The sequence below is a fragment of the Lampetra planeri genome, chromosome 10, assembly GCF_965212315.1.
Source record: "Lampetra planeri chromosome 10, kcLamPlan1.2.h2, whole genome shotgun sequence".
Classification (NCBI taxonomy): Eukaryota; Metazoa; Chordata; class Hyperoartia; order Petromyzontiformes; family Petromyzontidae; genus Lampetra; species Lampetra planeri.
This window is the reverse complement of record NC_136116.1, coordinates 11,885,894-11,908,432: the sequence shown is the minus strand read 5'-3', so window position 1 is coordinate 11,908,432 and position 22,539 is coordinate 11,885,894. Positions and strand designations below refer to the sequence as shown.

Here is a 22,539-nt window from a genome sequence, read left to right as displayed (position 1 = left end):
CTCTAATTGCAACGAAACCCCCTGCTTGCCGTGTCTGCTGTCAACACAGATGTGAATGAGTGCGCGCAGTTTGGAGTGTGCACACAGCTCTGCAACAACACGAAAGGCTCCTACAAGTGTAACTGTTCCAAGAACTACATCAAGGGGCTCCATCACAGCTGCAAGGCAGAAGGTTTGTGGGGCATGCTTAACCCATCATTTAATATGAAAGCATTAAAGTGATTGATGTTGGAATTAAGCTGAAGGGATCATTAATCTCATCCTGCCCAAATATTTGAGGCATGATTTGAATTATATGTTGTGTTCTATAACAATATTAGACATCCATATGAAGTGCTTGCTTGACAGAACAAGTGAGTTTACACTGCTGTCATTGTGATTGCATGAATATGTACTTTAGCTCTATATAAATGTATTTTATACTTGTGGTATCTGGTACATATATCTCATAACCTCTGTGTCCATCCACCATAACTTTGAGTTGTCTCATCCCTCCAAAATTGCATGTTTGGATGCCGCTAAACGCTTCCCAAAATAATAATATCGTTAATTATTCCAGAAAATAATGGCTGGGGCTCAATAATCTTTTTTTTCAGAAGTGTCCTGAATATGTACGTGTGGAAAGTTGGTGTGTAGTGTTGTGCACTTTGGAGTAAACAGAAATGCATGGGGAAAATGCTCACGCAGACGAGGGGCAAATAATCCAACGCACTGGATTCCAGGCGTCCGTCATTTCACCCGGCTCGTATCAGTGTGTCTGTGTTCCTACAAAATGCAATGTGAGTGCTGGTAAGAGAGAGCCATTGTGAACCTATGTCATCGCCAAATTCAGTGAATTATCTACAATTGAATACTGTAGGAGTACTGTCATTTTCTGAGCTGGGCACCACTAAACGTACGCGTAACTGCGATGAGTTTTGATTATGTTAATGACCGGTATAGTTTTCTGGAAATGCCGTACGAGTACGGCGCATTAACAGCACTCCACTCGCGCCGTTTCCACCTCCACGGAATTCAGGCTCGGAGCAGATGGTGTTGTACATCGCTGACAACAACGAGATCCGCAGCCTGGCGCCAAACAACCCCAACATGGCATACGAGCAGGCCTACCAGGGAGACGCGACCGTCCGCATTGACGCCATGGACGCCCACGTCAAGTCCAATCGCATCTTCTGGACCAACTGGCACATGGGCCGCATCTCAATGCTTGAGTTGTACCCAGCCGGGGAGCACAGGCACCGCCGTCAGGCGTCCGGGACCGTTGTCGACCTAGACGTGAGTGCCCAGAATCCCGTTTCTGTATGTACGTATTATGTATGTATGTTGTTGATCTTATTTCGCAGCATCCGTAGCAAAACCGTGCTAATCGGAGGTGCACGGGAAGGAAAACAAACCAAACAGAAAGCGCAGTTGTAAAGAATCTCGATTCGCAACTGCGTAGCTCCCAGTGGGTTCCAAATATCGGAACGAAGAGCAGCTGCAGAGGTGCATCTGAAAAGCATGCGATGCAGTGACCATCTTTACTCTGGCTAGCCAAAAGTATATAGTCAAGGGATATGGGATGCGTCCATGGTGTAATGGTTAGCGCAGCAGACTTACAATCCAAAGGTTGACGGTTTGATTTGATTACCCGGGCACCAGCACTCGAAACAATGGGCTCGCTTCTTAAAATCCCTCACTGCCTTCGTCCACGCAGCGGTACAAATGGGTTCACCGCTGTTTGCCGATCAGCAGGTTGCACATGGTGCGGGGTAAAGTGCGGGCAGTCTCACCCATTCCAAGATTTCTGGTGAGCGTGGAAGAGTAGGTCAAAATTCACCCTGGAGAAGCCCTCTAGTCTTCTTCTTGGTTCTTTCGGTAAAGTCACGTAGAAAGGAAATAATAAAATAATAAAAATAAAACATTATAAAATAATTCTCACCAGGTCTGTCGGGGAGACAGTGTCTGAATGAAACGCTTGGAGCGTATATTTAAGCTGAGTTGGAAGGGGGGAAAGGGCGCCTTGACAAAATAATTTGCATATCAAGAGGAATTTTGCACATGCTAAATAATTGTATTATGTTTTATTATTTTATTATTTCCCTTCTACGTGACTTTACCGAAAGAACGAAGAAGATGAATCCCTGCAGTCACGAAAGCTTTAAATCGAAAAGCCCTCTAGTGCTTCCCCCAATAGAGGCCCCTCTGCCAGGAGTGGCATGAACAAGGTATTTGAGGACTGTACCTCGAGGAATGTGCGTGTACGAGGGCCCGTGTTTCAGTGGGGTAAGTCTCTTGACATTTGTCGTTTGACTGTGTGGATTTGTTTTTGAAAAACTCCATACTCGAATCCGACAGTGACGGTGGGTATTTTATTCCAAGGCAGGTCAAATTTATTACGTGAGTTTTGCAAGTCTAGTTATACCATTGGCAGAATGGTGGAGAAATGTGAGCTTTAAAATATAACCTATTGTGTAAGCAACAAAAATCTGAGAGTAATGCAAGTCCGATTTTACATGCTTGCATTTATTATTCTAAGCACCTGACGTTAAAAGCAATAACCCCCCCGAATTAAAAAAACAACATTGGCACAACAAACACGCAGACGCACGTTTGCGCGATAGACATTTGGGACACGCGTGCACAATGTTTTTTTTTGGCACCCAGATCTCGGGCCTAAAGATGCCACGCGGAGTGGCCGTGGATTGGGTGGCCGACAACCTGTACTGGACCGACTCTGGCCGCGACGTCATCGAGGTGGCGCAGCTTCGCGGCCGCTATCGCAAGACGCTCGTCTCTGGCATGATCGACGAGCCGCACGCCATCGTGCTGGACCCCATCCGCGGGTGAGAGCACGGGGCACGAGTGCCCAATTCCCGCGGCCGTTTGCGTCTTATCGAATCGACGGGACCGTCGGTGCGTTCTCGCCGCTCTCGTAGGCATCCGTGCATTTCACGGATGAGTGTCGTCTGCGCGCAGAGGGGGGGCGTTGTTCCTTGGTGGTTTCACCCAAGCGTGTAAATATGCGGGTACTTTTTCAAATGTTATGATAATTTGTACCATGATGGCCAACTCTTTCGTGAATAACCTGCATGGGATCTTTAACGCCCACTGTGAAGTGGACACTGGTTAATAAATATTAACCTGAAGATGTTTTCCGCAACCAGACACTGGAACCCACGCAATGTATCTTGCTTTTTACACACCTGTGTCCTGGATTTTAAAATGACAAATTAGGCATTTATTTATCTGCCATGGCTTTTAGTGTATTAATATGTTACGTTTATAGTTGGTAGCTTTACGAAGCCCATCACGGTAAAGTAATTGCCAAAATCTAACAGATTCCGTTGCAATAAAATGCTTGTGCATGTGTGCCCTACTAAAGTGTGATGGATTAGTGACAAGCATACCGGTTTATGGTCTCAATGACATAGTTCAATTACAGACCATACATTCTACAAATTGGTTGTTTAAATCTGGGCAGGTACTCCACGAGGTTTAATGATTTCAGCATAAACCCCAGTGCCGAAGTTGGCACTGGAGAAGATAAAAGGCGACTTCGTGTGGCGTTGGCCATAACATCCTGTCATATGTTATGCTGGAATTCAAGGTGCTCGCTAACAATATTTGCTGTAACAGTCGACTGTATATAATCAAATAGGTTTATAGGTGTCTTTTCCAAATGGCAACAAAAAAACAACTTGCACATACTGTCGTTGACATAATTTTGTATCACGTGTACCTGGGCATGTGTGTGTGTGGTGTGTTCGCGTGTTACTAATATCACAGCCAGATGTATTGGTCGGACTGGGGCAATAATGCTAAGATTGAGCAGGCATCCATGGATGGCACAAGGCGGCACAACTTTGTGGAGAAGGACCTGCAGTGGCCTACGGGTGAGGAGCAGATGTGCAATCCACAATACTATTACCAGACAGTGGCACAATGTGTGTGAAGATGCGAGTGATCTTCAGCGGCAGGAGGCTGCACTCCATTGCAGTATTATCATACCCCAATTCATATGGTGGAACAATATATTGTGCCCTGTCCCCGTATGTTTTAGACGTCGCTCTTTTTAAGATAAGGCTTAAGTTCCAACCAACCATATGTTTTTGCATTGTCTGTAATTCAGCTCTGTGATGTATGGTAAAATCTGACTTGCACGTGATGCGAAACTGCTCCCAGTAGAGCTGAATAAACATCTATGACACTGAGCTGAACTTTATTGAATATTCACAGGAGACAGTTTGTTTTACTAATGTTAGATTGGGCTTTGCGAAACTGCTTTTAAAATGAGTTCCCCACCAGTTTAACAGTCTGCATATTTCTAAATGTTCGTGTATCCAAGTTTTCTTCCTTTGGTTTATAGACAAGGTATATATTCAGGAGAGTCTCATTGTTGTTGCCAAATTCACTTTTAATTATGCCCAACAAAAAAAAAACTTGCACATGTGTTCTCCTGGCTGTGCTTTACTTTTTAGAGAGGGATAATTCAGGGATAATTAAATTGTGTTAAATATTCTCAGTTTCCAACTAATTATATTCCAATTTTTTTAATACATTTTAAAGAAACCTAAAAAAGTTATTTTATTTTTTAAATTGTCCACTTCTTTTTAGATATTTAGAATGTATGCATTGAAAATGCAGTGGATTTTTTTTGCTACAAAATGTGGCTCTAAATACATTAATGTTGTTGTTAAGTCAGTTGTGCACTTCTCTGCCCTTGAATGTGGACAGGCTTGGCAATTGACTTCATGAACCAGCGGTTGTACTGGGCTGATGCCAAGCTCTCGGTGATTGGCAGCATACGTCTGGATGGCACTGACCGGGTGGTGGCTGTTGACAGCAAGCAAGGTACGAACCCCTTACCTCCATGGAACTTAACATTCCTTATTCAAACTTGATTTGAAGCTTTAGTGACTGCAGCAATTACTATTTGGTTCGTTCGGTAAAGTCACGTAGAAAGAAAATAAACTCTCTGTTGTATTGCATTATATTTCTACGTTTACTAGGTTTGTTTTCTACCTGATGATGATTGCTTGTGTTGCAATCGAAACATCGTATTTTATTATTTAATTTATTTTCTTTCTACGTGACTTTACCGAAACAACCAAAGAGTAATTCCTTATTCAATCACTGCAAGTTGCCTATCATTTTGCCATCATATTTGTTCAGTGTCTTTAAGCTTATACATTGCAGATTCACGATGGCTCTGCGAATAAAGAAGCAGCCCTGAGTCCACTCTAACCTACGTGTTCCTCTACAGGGTTATTACATCCGTTCAGCATCGAGATTTTTGAGGATTACATATACGGCGTGACGTACGTAAACAACCGCGTGTTCCGCATTCACAAGTTCGGCAGCGGCACGGTGGTCAACATCACCGCAGGAATGAGCCACGCCACTGATATCGTCGTCTTCCACCCGCTCAAGCAGCCGGAAGGTAGGCCTCCATCCCCGACCCGCCCAGCCTCATGCTTTCACTTGTTGATATAAAGAGGATTCAATGCATTGCCGCAAGGTGCTGCGGCTAAGAGGAGAATCGTCATCATCGTCGTAAATCTTTAGCTCCTGGAGACCGCATCAACAAAATTGCAGGCGGCGAATCGCTCGCAGATGATAACAAAAGTATTTGCTAATGTTCGTGTAGCTTGTTATATCGGTAGGCTCAAAGTTGGGGTCAGATGGATAACATTGACACATGCAACCAAGCACATTAGGCTTTGAGGTCCTGCCGCTAAGATAGACTGCATTTACAACTGAGGCCCTCTTGGCAATTTACAACACTTTTGAAACATGAGTGCTATTCATGACTAAATATGTTTTGAGGAACTTCGAGAGATAAACTATTGTAGTTATCACTTATTAGTTTTATTTCTTTTTGTCTCTATAACGTTTTAATTTAAATTATTAATCGTTTGTGAATTTATTATATGCTTGGATATTAAACGAAGCAAGGTTGGACAGTTTTGTTGTAAGGCTATGCAATTGTGCAGTCTAAAAATGTATTGTTGTTTAACTGCAGTTTTATCAGTAGGGGGCAGAATGACAACATCTATGAACGAGGCTTAGCAACACCGTACAGTATATAAGAATAGGTTTTTCCCTTTTTTCTGGCAATAAAACTGAAACCTTTTTTAGTGTATTCCATTTCACATATAGCCTTGTATTGTTAGATACAAATGAAGTGGTATTCGTGTGTGAATGGTTTTAGTTCATGTATTAGATTACTTTGTTGATAAACCTATTTTTTCTCTCTTTGCACATAACCACTTTTCACCAACCACACTAATATATGACTCCGTCCGTTGATGCAGTTTGATTCGAATGTCACAACAACACCCTTTCAGCAGTCGATAATGTATGGCCTTCAGCCATTATGTAATACCAGCACACAGTGGTTGTCTGTCACCAGGAGTGCCAATACGTTGTTAATCGTGTCCCAAACTGCAGAGGACAAGTGACTTGGAATTTTATCTAAAGGACAGCGAACTCAGCAATGTGCCCCTGCTGCACATTGCTGTTCAGTTTGTTTTATGAACCGGCACAATTTTAAAACTTAGAAAGGCATTGAATAGTTCACTTCTGAGTCAACTCTTCTGCCATGTCGGGTTTTTCTCTCTTCAGAATAAGCTGCACATGGGCCAAATTTCTGCTTGTAGACGACTATAATTTCTGTCAATTGACTCTCTTCTAGTTTAACACGTAGGCTTTCACGACCAATGTTATTCATAATCAAACCCAAAAACGTTGATTATGAATGACTCTCTTCTACCACGCTGCCGTTGCATTCACGATGAATCACTACATCCGAGGCTGACATTGGAAGACCATGAGAGGTCATTGGATATCAACGTTTAACTTGCTTATTACTCTAGACCAGTTCACAGTAGTAGTGTTTGTTTAATCACACATGAGGGCAGCCAGCCCTACAAACAGATACAATTCACCCAAAAGTCACCTTCATTTTAAAGAGAGGCGCAGTAGGGAGATGGTGATGTTACATTGCCTTCTGAAGAGCACCACGTCCATTTGTTCTGCTGTGATCAGCTTATATACTTTTGTTGGAATTTCACATTTTCATACACACTCTTTTTTACATTGCTGAGTAGACGGTGAATAGTTGTTAATGCAGACTAAGTGCTCCATGCCTTGTTTGTACATCACTTTTTTTTTTTGCTGAGGTTATCTGTTGTGTTATATAAAGGAAAGTGGTAATGAGCTGCCCTTGACTCTGGCAGAGCTAGATGGTCGACTAAACACTTAATAACCAATTACATGACAATAACAAAATACATTTACCCACAGTTAATTTCTAAACTCACTGGCGCTTCATAAACACTCGTGTCTTCTGAATAAACACAGATAATTACCGCAGATGAAGCCATTCTCCTGTAGGGGTTTTTTTTCAAGCCGGGTGGCACGTTAGGACCACTGGACTCACATTTGGAAGGTTACAAGTTCAAATCCCAGTTGCCCTATGACCTCATCTGAGGGCCATTTAGACGAAGTTCACTTCATGGAAAGCAAGCAGTGGCTTTCCTGTGCAGAGATCAGCCCTTGCCATGGGAATGTGGAGTGGCCAGCACTGGCTGTAGGTGGTAAATAACAATGAGTTCCACCCCTATTGTTTGTTTGGACAGGGGGCAGCAACATGCCCAGCGATTGTGTTTGGCATTGACGGTGTGTGTGTGCGCACGCACGCGCGTGTGTGTGTTTTTCCAGTGATAAATCCGTGTGAGCAGAGGAAGTGTGAGTGGCTGTGTCTGCTCAACCCCAACGGGGCGACCTGCAGCTGCCCCAATGGCTGGGCACTTGTGAACGGCACATGCCTGGAAGTACCAACACCCACAAGTCAGCCGGACGGTAAATCGCAATCCCTCATCCTTCGGAGAATCCTTGTGAACAGCAGTCGGTTTAAATCTTGAACGTGAGCTTGGCTCCTTGCCCGAACGTAGTGTCATAGCCAGGGCAAGAGTAAAATCCAAATCGCCCTTTTAAGATGTGGAAAAATCCGCAGTGAATGAATGCCCCCACAACTGTGATGCTCCCTGTAAAGTCTGCATTGGCATGAAGAGACAATTGAACATTTAATTGTGAAGTATACATGTTTCGTATCTAAGTGTAGGGCAGAGGTCGCAACCGGGTACCCAATACCCGTACCCTACCTGATACCCGACTACCCGTACCCAGCCGGGTACGGGTACGGGTACCCGTTTGCAACCCTGGTGCGGCCGGGTACGGGTACAGGTAAGGAATCAAAACCCGTTTGCGACCTCTGGTGTAGGGTGTTTATCTCTTGATACGTGCTAGGGCCCGAAACCTTTATTCAACCACAATTGCAAACATCACCCTTCACCTAACCATACCCACTGATCTCACGCCTCAATGAATTCTCCTTTTACAAAGAAATGTCATACTTATGATGTGCTTGGCTTCTTTTGCCTGTAAATATTATAAGGCAATGATACTTATTTTTGGGGTAATAGAGCATTCGTATAAATACATATGAATGTATGTATATGAAAAATTGTGAAATTAAATTATATTTGCGATGGGTTTGGTTAAAATACTTACATTGTGGAAGTTGATAAGACCTCACAAGGATGGTAGATGTTTTGCATTAATTATCTCCTAAAGCCATGACCATTCGCGTTGCATTAGTGTGGCTGTGTGTGTGCGCGTGTGCTCAAATTGTGAGAAATTCAATTAGTGTACCGCAGTGCTTTTAGGAGAACACATTCATATGCACAACATCTCACAGTGATCTACTATTAGGCCTCTCGGAGCATTGTATGGATTTTTTTTTGTTTAGAGGAATATTGACGTGCTGAAACTTGGGTCAATGTCTGCAATTTCTTAATGGGACAATAAAGCAGGAGATTGCATCTTACACTGGAAGCCATATATATATTTGTTATCAGCAGAAATTCCTTTAATTATAATTTTTTTTGCTTCTGTGCAGAGATAATGGTAAGAGAGGGGACCTTCTGTTGCCTAATAAAATCGCTTACACAGTACACGCGTCTTGTCACAGAAATTAACAGCGTCTGCAACTGCTTCTGTGGATGTAAATGGATACATTTAATTAACAACTAACTTCAATTTTAATTTAAACATTGGGTGTTTGTGTTTTTTTTATATACACAACAGGATCCACCCCAGGGCCATGCACCCTGCCATGTCTCAATGGGGGCAGCTGCTTCTTGAACGAGCGTGGGCTCGCCAAGTGCAAGTGTCAACCGCGCTTCTCTGGCGAACGCTGCGAGCTTGACCAGTGCAAGGAGTACTGCCAGAATGGGGGCACCTGCATGGCGTCTCCATCGGGTACGTTCATTACCCCGGTGTATGTCGGGTGGTTTGGGGGGAGGGGGATACGCTCCTGAGAGGCGCGGCGACAACGACCGAAACGACGTCAATCAAAGCGATTTACAGGGGTAGGTGGGTGGGGGCAAAGGCCGAGAGGCGATGCCGTCAACGACGTGGGTGTGGGGTCAAGGCGACGCAAATCGGGTAACGGTGTTAATGGAGCGACGACGTGTTTGTAAAACGACGTGAAAGGGGAACGCGTAAATCGGGGTGTCACTGTTCCTGTGTGGGAGCACGTGCACTCACGAGAAAATGTCTTGCCAGCACAGAGTGCCAGTCAGTGCATTGTGCTAACAATCCATAATAACTGTGGTTCGTAACCCTTTTCTGTCCCTCAATGTACTTCCACGTATCTTTGCACACTTTTCAGTTTTTACGCGACGTTTCGTCAATGGGCATGTTTCTAAACCATATATCCACAGCAGGTAGTGCACACTGATTAAACACGTTATTCTCTAGGCACAATGGCATAGCTATGTTTCATTATCAAGTTCAGCTTTTCAGAAGCACTCCCACCTGCTCTCTTTCCTACATATATTTATAATCCATTGCACATATTCAATAGCTGTGCCAAGTACACAGACACTTCTGTGTATTCCAGCTGTATTCCTCTGACAATATATCTCCAATTGTTTAACGAACCTGTTGTACCTGACCTTTTGTTTAGCTTGTCATTTATCATGAGCCCATCTTTTGCAGCCATCTCTTTATTAAAACGCTGACGTTTCCCGCAGTCCGTGCCCGTTGCACATTGACGTTTGAAACCTCAAACGTAAAACAACATTACAACGTCGCTCTCTCTCTCTCTCCAGTGCCTTAACTTTATAACCTCAAGAGAATGTGATGGGGAGACCCTTTGCCTACACGTGTGTACTCATTCCTCCATCTGCCACCAGGAATGCCCACCTGCCGTTGCCCCAACCGCTTCACGGGGGCACAGTGCGAGCGCAAGGTTTGCGACGGGTACTGCCTCAACGGCGGCGCCTGCAGTGTCAACGCTGGGAACCAGCCCGTCTGCCGCTGCACCGATGCCTACAAGGGAGACAGATGCCAGAGCAGTGAGTCGGGCACTGTTCTGTAATTGCACCCGGCCAAAGACTTTGCTTGCCATCGTTCTATTTTGCTTGCCTAATTAGCCGTGCGAGCAGCATTTGATTGTGGGTTGTTGTGACTGTTACTGTTTTTTCTGCTGGCCCAGGTGTGATCGCACGTGCGCGCGTGTGTGTAAATGGAGTGCTTTGGAGGTTAGGATTCGGTGGTGGGTTGAGCCGTGTGACTTCAGCGGTATGCAGGGGAAATGGGCTCACCTAATAGACCTCATGCAATTTATCGGCGTCACATTGCTTATGATATAATGCCCTCTCTGATGTGGCACGCACTTCGTAAATCCCGCACACCAGATGTCATAAAAATCTGAATAAAATGTCGAACATTTGGAATTCACGCCATTCTAAGAGCAGAAGGCAATGTTTTCCAGAGTAGGGGAGGAAATCACGCCATGTGGTTTTACACAATTAAATAATGTGTGTATTCTAATTTGGCAAATTAACTTTTAAACACCCAAGATCTCATCTGTAGTGCACAACCCAGCCTATAGTAGCGACCGCTGCTGTCGTGGCTGCTACCGGCTGGCACACAACTCCTCCTGTGTACCGACCCGGGTTGGAGAGCTGTGACCCGATTATACCCTCCTGTGCGTGTTTGCAGCGCTGTGCGACAGCTACTGCATGAACGGTGGCGTGTGCTCCTTCGCCAAGGATGGCTCGCCGCTATGTGCCTGCCACCCGCGCTTCCTGGGCACGCGCTGCGACACCGACCGCTGTGGGCACTGTCCCGGAGGGCAGTGCGAGCTGGGTCCAGGGGCCGGGGATGTCCGGTGCAAGTGAGTGAACAGGATACAGGCCAGCTGCATACTCTAAAAAATGGCACTTTCTCAACCATTGCCATTCATACATTATATATATAATTTGGTAATTGCTACTACTACTACTTTTGCACTTGAACGAAAAAGGTTCATAGCACCCTCCTTCCGAGTCAGTCACTCGCAACAGTCGATGCCTCTTGAAACAGAGGCCCAAGTCCATCGCGATCTGATGCAGTGAGGTGCGACGGGGTCAGGGTGCGACGGGGTCAGGGTGCGACGGGGTCAGGGTGCGACGGGGTCAGGGTGCGACGGGGTCAGGGTGCGACGGGGCCAGGGTGCGTCGGGGCCAGTAGTGACAGGGTCCACCTCGCTGGACACTTCCAATTGCCACTTGGTCTCACAGAGCTGTCGGGTGGCGTGGGCCACGGTGTTCTCCAGCTATTTATCACCTCTCTGCGATCACAAGGTTGATGTTTCCGAGGTCGAGCCATGCCAGTATTGTGTTGTTTGTCACAAAGTCGAACTAGCGGACTCGGTAATTTCATCGCATATATATGTTGGATGTTTTGTTGCATCGTCGTTTTCACAATTGTCAGTTATCGTCGTTCTGTTTACATAATCACATTTGTCTTTGCCCACGATTATCATTGTCGGCATAACCATCATCTCAATATTCAGGAGGACATGGTCATGTGTGACATTTTGTCTTTTTTATGGTGATTGGCACAGAGCTGACAATCTAGGGTGCGTATATTAATCACCATTGGGAGGGTTGTGAGTTCAGGACCTCCGTTTTGCCCTGCTATGGGGTAAACTGGGTAACAGGGCTTGCAATTGAAAGAATATTCGTGTAAAGGTACAACACGTTGCAGTGCAGTAGAACTTGATAGCTAATCAAAAACAAGGTATACTTGTGCCAGGGAGAAATATCCCACTCTCTTCTTGGATGGCTTAGAGCATCCAAGTCGAACCCTTGCATGGGAATCCATGAAGCTGGCTGCAAATCCCAGTATGTTGCCTGTGTGTAAAGCCTTCAAAATAGCCTTTCTTAAGAATTCAAATGCAGTATAAACACTCATTTATGGGCCACGCTTATCGTTACAATGACAATATTATGATTGTACATTAACAGTGATCATCATAACACCCTCTTATTCAGCCTCCTTTTTTACATTTTTTTACAATAAACATTTAATCAAATTATCCTGTTAAACATCCTGCCAGATGCACCACTTTTGTGACTCACTAATTCATGTGCACTTAGTGAGCAATAAAATTACACTTAATGCATAAGTGCACATAACGACAATGTAAATCTTGACTATCTTTTACCTGCCACAAACTCGTCTCGGCACAAGTGGACAAATAGAGCAAGTCATTTTAATATGAGCAGCATTGCAGCTCACGGTGATGTGCATGCCTCGACATTTGCGGCTTCACATAACCGCAAATGACAAGTGAAGCCTGCCCTCTTTGGCAGAAAACAAATTACTATTCCCCAAGAGATATACGACATACACGTTCTTTGTGCAATCTATTTTGCTCAGATTGGGCATTTTAATAGGCATGTTGGAGCGGTAAAAACTTTCCATCATGGCGTTTTGAAATGACGCTCGCATTATTATTTATTTTTCACCACAATATAATCATTCATTACGATGCGATGTATCTTCATCCACATTAGTTTGTGGGAAAATGGGACTTGGAAATTAATGTGAGGTTGGTGGAGCACACCTATCATCGAGCGCTTTGTCGAGGAAAGGTTTTGTGAATCACAGATGTGTCTTAACTCCTAATATGGCTAATGGGTTTGTGAACCTGTCTGTGAGCACCTTTGTGTTATCTTCTCGTGCTTGGCGTTTCCAGTTTCCTCCCAGATGGAACACTCGTTTAAAAAAATAGAAATGAACAAACCTCTTAAAGAAGCCGTGTGACTGCCTGAGGCTTTTACAGATAGATTAAAATCATTATTATAGTGTTATCATTATTTGGTGAAACTGTTTTCATTATATTTGCCTTACGTTTATTGTATTGCATCTGGGATAAAATCGAAGTACTTGGAGAAAGCTCTTCATATGAGGCGATAACACTTAATGGGTGCACACAATTTTGTTCACAAGCCTACTTGCTGTACTGCCATCGCTTGGTCAACTAACAGCCCAGATCTACAACACCTAGTGTTCCTACTACGTAGGAGTTTGCGGTTGTCCTGTATAGCTCTCCCGTGTGTTCATTGTACCACACGTTGGCCTGATGTCCGACGTTTCGCTGCACATGCTTGGAGAGCGCCCGTTCAATCACTGGAGAAAGCACCCAGCACACGGGGCAAAACTTCGGGCAGTGCCGAACAACGCGCGCGGTACAACCCGAAAACACGTGGCAGAGCTTTAAATGCCTGGCGTTCCAATACAAATAGGAATCGGACTTAGTCCTGCTTGGCTTCTGAGATCTGACAAGATCAGGTGCTTTCAGGCGCATTTGTTCGTAGGCATTATTAGCACCTTCAATTAGCACGGTTGACTACGCACGGTGCGAAAGAAGTTCAACGTACATTATTTTTTGTCGATCCTCTGCGAGCTCATTCTTCCCCGGTGTGTGCAGCTGCACAGGGCCAGCCTGCAGCAGGTGCCTGGAGTTCTGCTATAACGGAGGGCTGTGCTTCTGGGACTCTGTCGCAGGACGCCCTGCATGCCAGTGAGTTTTGTCACCCCCCTCCTGCAGCACCACCGCAGACACGCGTGACGCGCAGATTCTTGTGGTGGTTGATGCACGCTCAAACACTTCCCCCGACAATTTGAAAGATCAAAAACAGATCGCGGATTAACCGGAACCGTTAATTGTTTTTCCTGGCAGAAATCTATCAGTGGAAGGTTGCGAATAATTTTTGATTGTTGTTATAGTCTCCCATGCAACTTATCACAATTGAAATATTACAAAGGGTTCATAGAGTTGGTTGATTTCTCAAGTCTTTTGTTATTTGCTAGATAGTGGATTGAAAATCCTTTTGCCTAATGTTATCACACATCTTAGGTGCCATTTAATTTAAATGTGGATAACATCTGGCATATGTCTTTGTCCATTCCATACACAGACAAAACATGGGTGTGAACTATTTCGATCAAGCCAATGGTCTGAGCAATTAAAATGAACAATACTTAAAAAAAGTTTACGTGAAACACGGAATACATGCCAGTTCTTTTTGTGTGCCCTATGCCCTCTATACCACATTTTTAAACATATATAGCAGATTAATTGAAAACATTTCTTTCCTGATTTTGATCTTGGAAATTCAGCCCATAAAAATAATACACTTCCAAATGAGAATTCCCCTTCTCCCATCGTGCATGCAACTCCGCAAATCCACTTGGGCTCCATCAGTGGCTTATGACTCCAGGTTGAGAAGGCATTATAATTTGTTTCGGTTACGACATATTAACTGTATGATTAAGTGTAATGCAATGGCAATGGATAATATTACAGCTTGAGTTATATATACATTATACTTGAGTCATGAGGCACGATAGCATAGCTCATTATCATTCAAAATTACTTATTTATCAGCTTTAAATCACCACGATAATGCATTAATATATATGCTGCCTGAATTACTTTGGTCATATTTTTTATCTTTCATCATATTCTCATGATATGGATGTGAAATACTGCCATCCAGCATTTTTTTTTCATTTTATATTTTATATTTGTGGACTAAAACTCTTCCATAAAGCATCCTGCATGCTTTAAACTCTATATTCACTGACGTAACATTGTCATGCTTAACGATCACCAATTCCTTCTCATACTAACAAAGAAAAATGTGCAATTTTGTTGCCCAAACAGAGCAGTCTTGTGCATAACTCACAATGCAGATGAAGTTGAACTCATTAGGGTTAATGTATTTTTTTCCTCATTGTATCTAATTGGTTTAATCATTTTGCTAGCAGCCTTTTAACACATGTATTTAGAAATAAATACACTCGATTGCAATATGCACATATCCTACTCGTACATTATGGATACACCATGAGACTTTTGTGCATACATAATTTCATAATTTGCCACTCAATGATGATGACATCATCGTATTCACATGCACACACACGAAGGATGACTGGACGTCCTTGATGGTATTAAATAGAACATGGATATTTTACCGTCAGGGAAACCCATCACAGCAGAATGAATGTACATTCGGAAGTATGTGTTACTTAAATTGAAAGCGATATATTTTCATTCATGTACAGCAAAATGCAGCATTCATTGTCATCCATGACCAATTTTACCCTCAAGGACTACCAGGACACACTTCTATTTGAATACGTCACCTTTCATTTTGTCTAATGCACATTGCACCATGTTTGGTAACCTAAGTAGGTAATAAATATTCAGAGTACATAGGCATCAGAATATGGCGCTGCTAGCAAAGTGCACCTGTTGCATGCAGTTTCACAAGGACGGCTGCACATATGCATGCCAGTCCTCTCCTCTGCAGACCCTTAGCATCATTACACTGTGCCAGGGTCTGCAATGGGACAAGGATATTGACATTTGTGCATTCATTTGAAAAAAGATTTTGAAGCATCACTTTGTATATTCAAACTTTCCTCACGCAACACTTTCCCAACAGTGGCATATCCAGAGATCGATACATTGGGTGGGCACAGGAGGAGGAAGGGCCACTTGATTTTCACGCAGAAGACTGTTCTGGAATGGCAGCCTCGGGGTTACATTTATTTGGCACTATAAATTAAAATGTAGTTGCCCGTTAGTGCTTTTCACAGTCTTAGTTGTGTCACTTGAAAGGTATGGGTTTGATCACGATTGTAATCATGGATATGCTAAAGTTCTAGCTCAGTGTGCGACTACTAATTTGATGGACATGGGAAAGCACCCCCCCCCCCCCCATGTTATGGAAGCACGACCATTAATATGCCACTGTTCACAATTAGCTGTTGGCCAATATATCCAATGCATACTGAACAGACTGGGAATGAGGTTGAGACAGGGAAAGATAGATATTAATAAAAAGAGAAAATTATAATTTGGGCCCCATCCATTGATCCGAGTGCCTTGTGGTGCGGCTCCGCAGATGTGCGGCGGGGTTCAAAGGTCTGCGATGTGACCAGAAAGTGAACCCCTGTGATTTCTTCTGCCAAAATCGCGGGGCTTGCGTGCTAAGTGCCCTTAACGAGCCCATGTGCAAGTAGGTCCAGGATGCTGCCACAAAGAGCACTCCTTTGTTATACCCCCTACTTTCCGTATACATGTCCCATGCGTGGCGCCGTCTTGTCCGGTGCTTTGTGGCCTCTTTGTGTCCCGCATGTGCAGCATCAGTGGCCGGGTGAAATATGTCCCCTTGTGTCAGTGATGTGGTTGACGAGTCGAGGAATGCGTTCGTGGAAGCTGATGGAAAAAGACGAAATTGTTCACCGCCGTTTGGTCTTTCTGCGCGGAGTGAAAAGCACGTACGGTGCCGTGCAGCCTGGGTGGTGGCCAAGCCCTTTTTAATGACGGGTTGAATTTTTAAACCCCCTGCTTAGTGATTGAGTGTTCTTCCGTTTGGGGCAAGTGAGCACATTACTCCGTGGTGACACAGTCGCTGCGAAAATAGCACCGCTGCGTTAAAAGATGTGGGGGGGGGGGGGATCGGAAGTTAGAGCTGATGGGTCTTGTCACGTGTTTTTAACGTGCCCGTGAACTAAGCAAACAGCTTGATTCGCACTTACAAGAAATGATTCAGGGACCCAATAATGCGTGTGTAAATATAGACGAGCATGCTGTTGGTATCCCCCCCCCCCCCCATTGAAGACATGCTTGAGCACAGCGACTGTGTCTCCCACGATGAGCTGACGAGCTTGAAACGGAAAACCCCGCTCACCTTGCTTCAATGTGATATTCATTTGGGCCACAAAGCAGCTCAGTGGTTTCGCCGCCCGTGAACGCACGGCAGTCGACTAACGTGGTTTTTTTTCCGTACGTAATTGGATGAGAACGAAACAGTACTGGAGCTTGGAGTCAAATTGTCGTCATGGGTTGTCTTCGCTGATTTACGGCATAGGCAGAGCATGATAAATGTGCAAAATGTTAATTATTATACTTACTTTCATGCAATCAAAATGAGATGCCAGTTGTAAAGTAATGTTTGTGGTAAAGTTTACTGTGACCTCCATGTTTTTATATATATAATAAGTATCCAATGAAGGAAGCGATAAGACAATCTATTTTCTCAAATTACATTCTCTTGTAAAAAGAAAATGCATGTTCACATCTTGTACTTAAAAATAAATATGTAAATAATGACTCTTTATAAATCAGCAATCAATTGTTTGGTAAATATGTACCTATCAGCCCAATAAGCAAAATAAAGTTTAGACTTTGTATAACTCTTATTCAGAAAGATAGTATGCATAGTTCATATAATAGACTTTGTTGTATCTTACTAGTGGTGTTTTCTTATTTAATTTAAATACATTTTAGTTCCCCACGACATGCGGCAATTCTCAAAATGTTTTATTATTAAATGGCTATACTGATGGTGGTTTTCAAATCATCCACCTACTGTGTTGTGATCTTGTAAAAATGAACGAACTCATGTTGAGATAATATTTCAGAACAAGTTATAATGGTTAAGAATGTATTAGGCCAAAAAATATAATGTGTTCTGTAGCATCACTGACACAATAACATGTTTTATGCCCTTGCATTTTGACTTGACTCCCCATGTCATAGCGACAGAAAATTTGGTATGCTTGGGATGAATGCACGCTTTGCTTTTGTGACAATTCTTCATGTATGTAGTGAAACATACCCGCCACACTTCATTCTGTTGGTCTTGCAATTTCGTCACGTTATTTTATATATATATACACACATATATGTTCATTCTCACCACTGTTGTGTTTTGGCATCTGATTTTTTTTATGTCAGCAGTGAGTGTTGTACAAAGCTTAAGTTGTGCAAGAAAAAGAAAGTGTGTGTTAAGTTAATAGAATGATTCTCATGGCTGACATATTTCCAGATGCCAGCCAGGCTGGGAGGGCAGCCAGTGTGAACGAAATTCTCCAAATAGGTCCACGAGCCCGGACGAAGGAAGTGAGTGTTTTGCGTTACCGTCACGTGATTGTATTTCTCTTCGTGTACGCACTGTGTCACAGCACGTCCGTTATGAATAGGAACTCGTGTTACTCGAAAAAGGGACGGCTATGAATGTGCAACTAATGATTGATATCGATTATCCTACATCACATTTTCTGTTACGCTGTGTTCAAGTTTAATGCAGCACTTTTAAGCCGGCAAGATAGAACTCAAGATTGATGTGCTGTTCTGTTCTGGACATCGCGTCACTTCTGTGTCTCGCAATCAATGGTGGTAGCCAAGCTGCACTTGCAAGCTGAAAGTGTGTGCCATGCATTAAGTCTTCCTCTCTTCCACAGAAACGTTATCAGTGGTGGTGCCCCTGGTTCTGCTCGCCCTGATTATTGTCAGTGTCGTTGCGTTCTTCTGCTACAGGAGAAGAGTAAAAGGGTACGAAGTTGTTGGTTCTCTGTAATTTTCACAAAGTGATGCGACCGTGATAGTGCTAGATTTTTTTTGGGCTTGATTGCCAGATAGTCATTTACAATTTGTTGAAGATATCCTTTGATGATGGTCTCAGCGTGTGCACTGCCCCGACGGATATAAAAGGTGTGCAACGAGTGTGGATTAACAGGCCTACTGAAGTGACGTCAGAAGTACTTTCGCGGTATAATATTCTTGAGCTATTCTGCAGCACGACGTGGTGTGCTGCTCACTGCAAGAGTTTCAAATTAAGATTCTATTCAATGACAGCACATTGATAGAACTATTGAAATAATAATCAGCCAAGGTCGATCAACTGTTGGAATACAATTGTGGAGGAAAAAGACAATTGTGGCACTAAAAGCCAAATATCCAAACTTCAAATCTCTCCGTGTATCTCTGGTTGTGCTTTATAAAGAGATATGTCACAGACACTGAAGGACAATGTATGATAGAGAACATTTAAACTAATGCAAGCAATTATTACGATGTTAATCATAATCAAAGGGTAGACAATATAGCATGCTTGTTGAAATGAATTATAAATTACTCGTATTTCTTAACTCACATGTTTTAAAATGCATTCCAAGTTTCACTGTTCCTCACCTACCTCAAACCACATCATATACTGAACTCTGTTTCGGATCTTCCATCGTTAATTGTTCAGCATTAACACAATCATCTTCCAAGCTCATTTCCGACATTGCCAATGTTAGAAACAAAAGCGTCGATTTATTGACGTTCGTTTTTCTTTAATGGCTCATAGATCAGCAAGCGGCCGCATAGGACAATCACAAATTAATACGTTCAATTATTAAGTGCACTGGCCTCACTCGTGGCGTCACGGAAAAGGACCGTTCACTCTGCCGTGCTAATCCACTGCATGTTGCGCATGCGGCAGAGCCAAAGGGTTCCAGCACCAGCGCATGACGAATGGAGCGATGAATGTGGAGATCGGTAATCCTACCTACAACATGTTTGAGGGCGAAGCCGAGGATGACGTTGGTGAACTGCTCGATGCCGACTTTACCCTCGATCCTGACAAGGTGAGCGCTTGGACCATCCTTCCCTGGCAAAGCGCCGCGCACTTGATTGTTGTTTGATTCGGAAACAAAATCGAGGCGGTTCTCCTGCAATCCCAATGCATGTAGTCAGCGTCATTGGTTTATATCGGTGTGTGTGTTTTAGTTAAATCTAACATATCCCTTACCTCTGCCTGGTGATGTATTACTCTGTCAAGAATGTAGAGCTTTTAGAGATGACTTTGTAATTTGATGCCACTGGAGAAAAATCTAATATCAAATGGCCTACACATAGGGATGTTGCAGTGGTGTAATCGGTTGACATACTTGACTTGCAATCCAGATGTTGCTGATTTGATCTTCTGGTGCAGATGTTAAAACAATAGGCAAGGCTCTTAAATCTACCCACCTCTGTTCACCCAGCACCCATACAACCTGTTGATCGGCAGGTTGTATGGGTGGGGTTAAAATGTGGGTATTCCCACATGTCCTAAGATTAAAGAGTGGGCCAAAATATCCTCTGGAGGTACTCCCTAGAGCTAAGTCTTGTGTAGGCCCTCTGACCATAAGTGTCTTGAGCAAACAATTGCATGGCTGCACCTTTCTTTACCTTTTACGTGAAACGTTAACCATGTCTATTCCTTGGTCACAGCCGACAAACTTCACAAACCCGGTTTACGCTTCTCTATACCTGGATGGGCCCAGCAGCCGGAATTCGCTGGGAAGCACGGATGAGAAGAAGGAATTGCTTTCCAAGAGTCCCGAGGAAGAGCTTGCAGAGGCCCTGGCATAGCCCACATGCCTGCCAGCCACAGCAAACCCCCGCTGTGCCACGACACAATTGTTTTCTACTACACTGTACAAAATGTACAAAGCCAGAACTACTTTTGTATGTGAATGCAGTATTATGAAGATGCTGAAATGATCATGATGACGATGATGAGGTTTTACTTTTGTTTTATTATTTTGTTTTATTGGCACTACCTCTCTATGCTTTTTTTTTGGTTAGTTATTATTTTGGCTGACCCTTTTGTACAGGCAGTGTTACGGTTAGGATAGGGGAACACACTAGGCGATGTGTGATTTCACACCTGTTTTCAGATGGGGCTGTGGTGAGGTTTATTTGGATACAGCAAGTCACTGAAGGATATGTTGCATAGCCAGAAGCTTAGGAAACCAATTGAATGTCATTTTACTTGGATGTACTATTTTTGAGGTAAGTAGCCAAAAGGGATATTTTATTGTACACGATGCTTAGAAATATAACAAAAAAACATTAAACATGCACACACCAGATAAAATGCATACATTGGAAATACATGGAAAAGGAAATATTTTACTCAATTATATGTTAAGGCTTGCAATGAATTTTAAACTAAATATCCTGCTAAAATTATGGAAATTGAACATTATTGCTTATTGTACTTACTATAGTACTTTTTAAGGTACGATGAATCATATTGAATTTTAGATTTACATACACGTTTTTATTTTTTAAGGCTGCTCTGTATTATTGCAATCATTCCATCGTTTTGTTCTATTTTGAGTTTTGCTTCGGATAAACGTAAAGAAGATAGAGCTTGCAAGTTTCTACATTCACAGTAAAGAAAAAAATATCAGTACATAAACTGCCATGCTGCTGCATAAGTAAAATATAGGATCATATACGATTCAAGTTTAAGTTCCACGTTTGCCAAAAGTTTAATTAATTTAGTAGCCTTTCGGGTTTGAAAGTATATTTATAGCTTGGAATAGTAATAGTTTTTAAATACATTTTATGTAACTGTATGTAAACACATTCTGTACATGTGTAACTACAGAAGACGTGCCCCTGAACAAAGCATTATTCAGATGTACAATATAAATGCAAGCTTGTGTTTCTTTTTTCCCCACTTTGCTGCTTCGTGAAATCAATCTTTTAACACAGAGCATCAAATTGCATTCTTAATATCGGCTGCTGAGTGCTGAGGGCACTGCCTTACATTTTACATGTATGCAGTGCACTGCATGTCTTCAGTTACGGTAGTTTTATATATATAAAATTATAATCATGTAAATGTACATCATATTTTTGTTAAAGCAGACATGAACATAATGTATTGTTGAAAATGTTTACAAAATTTTTTTTTCCTAGAGATGATCAAATTTGAATGCGACGAGAAAGCGGTGTTGATTTACTGCACAGTTATGTGGCTGGCGGTTGGAAAGTGGTGATGTGTACTGGGTTTTGTTGGGGGGTTTAAAAAGAGCTTGGGAGAATGAAAAAAAAAGTTTTAAAATAAACTTCATTTTAATTTAGCCAAATGGATTTGCAATGAACGTCCTTTAACATTGTAATAAGTTAAAAAAAATCATACTAAACCACACGGTGTCTGTGTTATTCTTTATTGCCCCGGAAGACAATTTTGTCAACGTTTTAAGTTTGCTCCGATATTTTATTTATTACCTTCAGTTATAGTATATACACAGTATATTCATGCATACACAATTTACAAACACACTACCATTAATTGTTAATTATATAAGCTCTCCAGATCGTACATGAGTTGTGATGTAACTTTCTTCCTACATGCTGTAAGGGTACAGGTGATATTTTTGTGGTTCAGTTAAAAGATTGAGCCACGAATACGAATCAGCATATCAATACATTGAAAAAAAATCATATCTTTCAAACTATATAAAATTTACTTTTTGCAATAAACAATTTTAATGTTTTTAAGACTTGTATTTATGACACATCGATGAAAA

At 42.7% G+C, this 22,539-nt stretch overlaps 1 protein-coding gene across 3 annotated transcripts in view; it reads left to right on the top strand.

Annotated features, from left to right (window-relative positions):
• LRP1 (LDL receptor related protein 1) overlaps window positions 1-22,152 on the top strand; it is a 263,658-nt gene extending 241,506 nt beyond the window's left edge. For all 3 annotated transcript variants that reach the window (XM_078598337.1, XM_078598338.1, XM_078598336.1), the window contains exons 76-90: window positions 50-172; window positions 1,019-1,275; window positions 2,647-2,825; window positions 3,769-3,875; window positions 4,717-4,833; window positions 5,246-5,422; window positions 7,705-7,845; window positions 9,133-9,306; window positions 10,245-10,406; window positions 11,056-11,230; window positions 13,814-13,906; window positions 18,231-18,304; window positions 18,646-18,736; window positions 19,671-19,815; window positions 20,444-22,152. In XM_078598337.1, the coding sequence (XP_078454463.1) occupies window positions 50-172; window positions 1,019-1,275; window positions 2,647-2,825; window positions 3,769-3,875; window positions 4,717-4,833; window positions 5,246-5,422; window positions 7,705-7,845; window positions 9,133-9,306; window positions 10,245-10,406; window positions 11,056-11,230; window positions 13,814-13,906; window positions 18,231-18,304; window positions 18,646-18,736; window positions 19,671-19,815; window positions 20,444-20,584 (2,156 nt within the window). In that variant the 3' untranslated portion in view covers window positions 20,585-22,152. The remainder of the gene's footprint in view (window positions 1-49; window positions 173-1,018; window positions 1,276-2,646; window positions 2,826-3,768; window positions 3,876-4,716; window positions 4,834-5,245; window positions 5,423-7,704; window positions 7,846-9,132; window positions 9,307-10,244; window positions 10,407-11,055; window positions 11,231-13,813; window positions 13,907-18,230; window positions 18,305-18,645; window positions 18,737-19,670; window positions 19,816-20,443) is intronic.
• The last annotated feature ends 387 nt before the right edge of the window (window positions 22,153-22,539 follow it).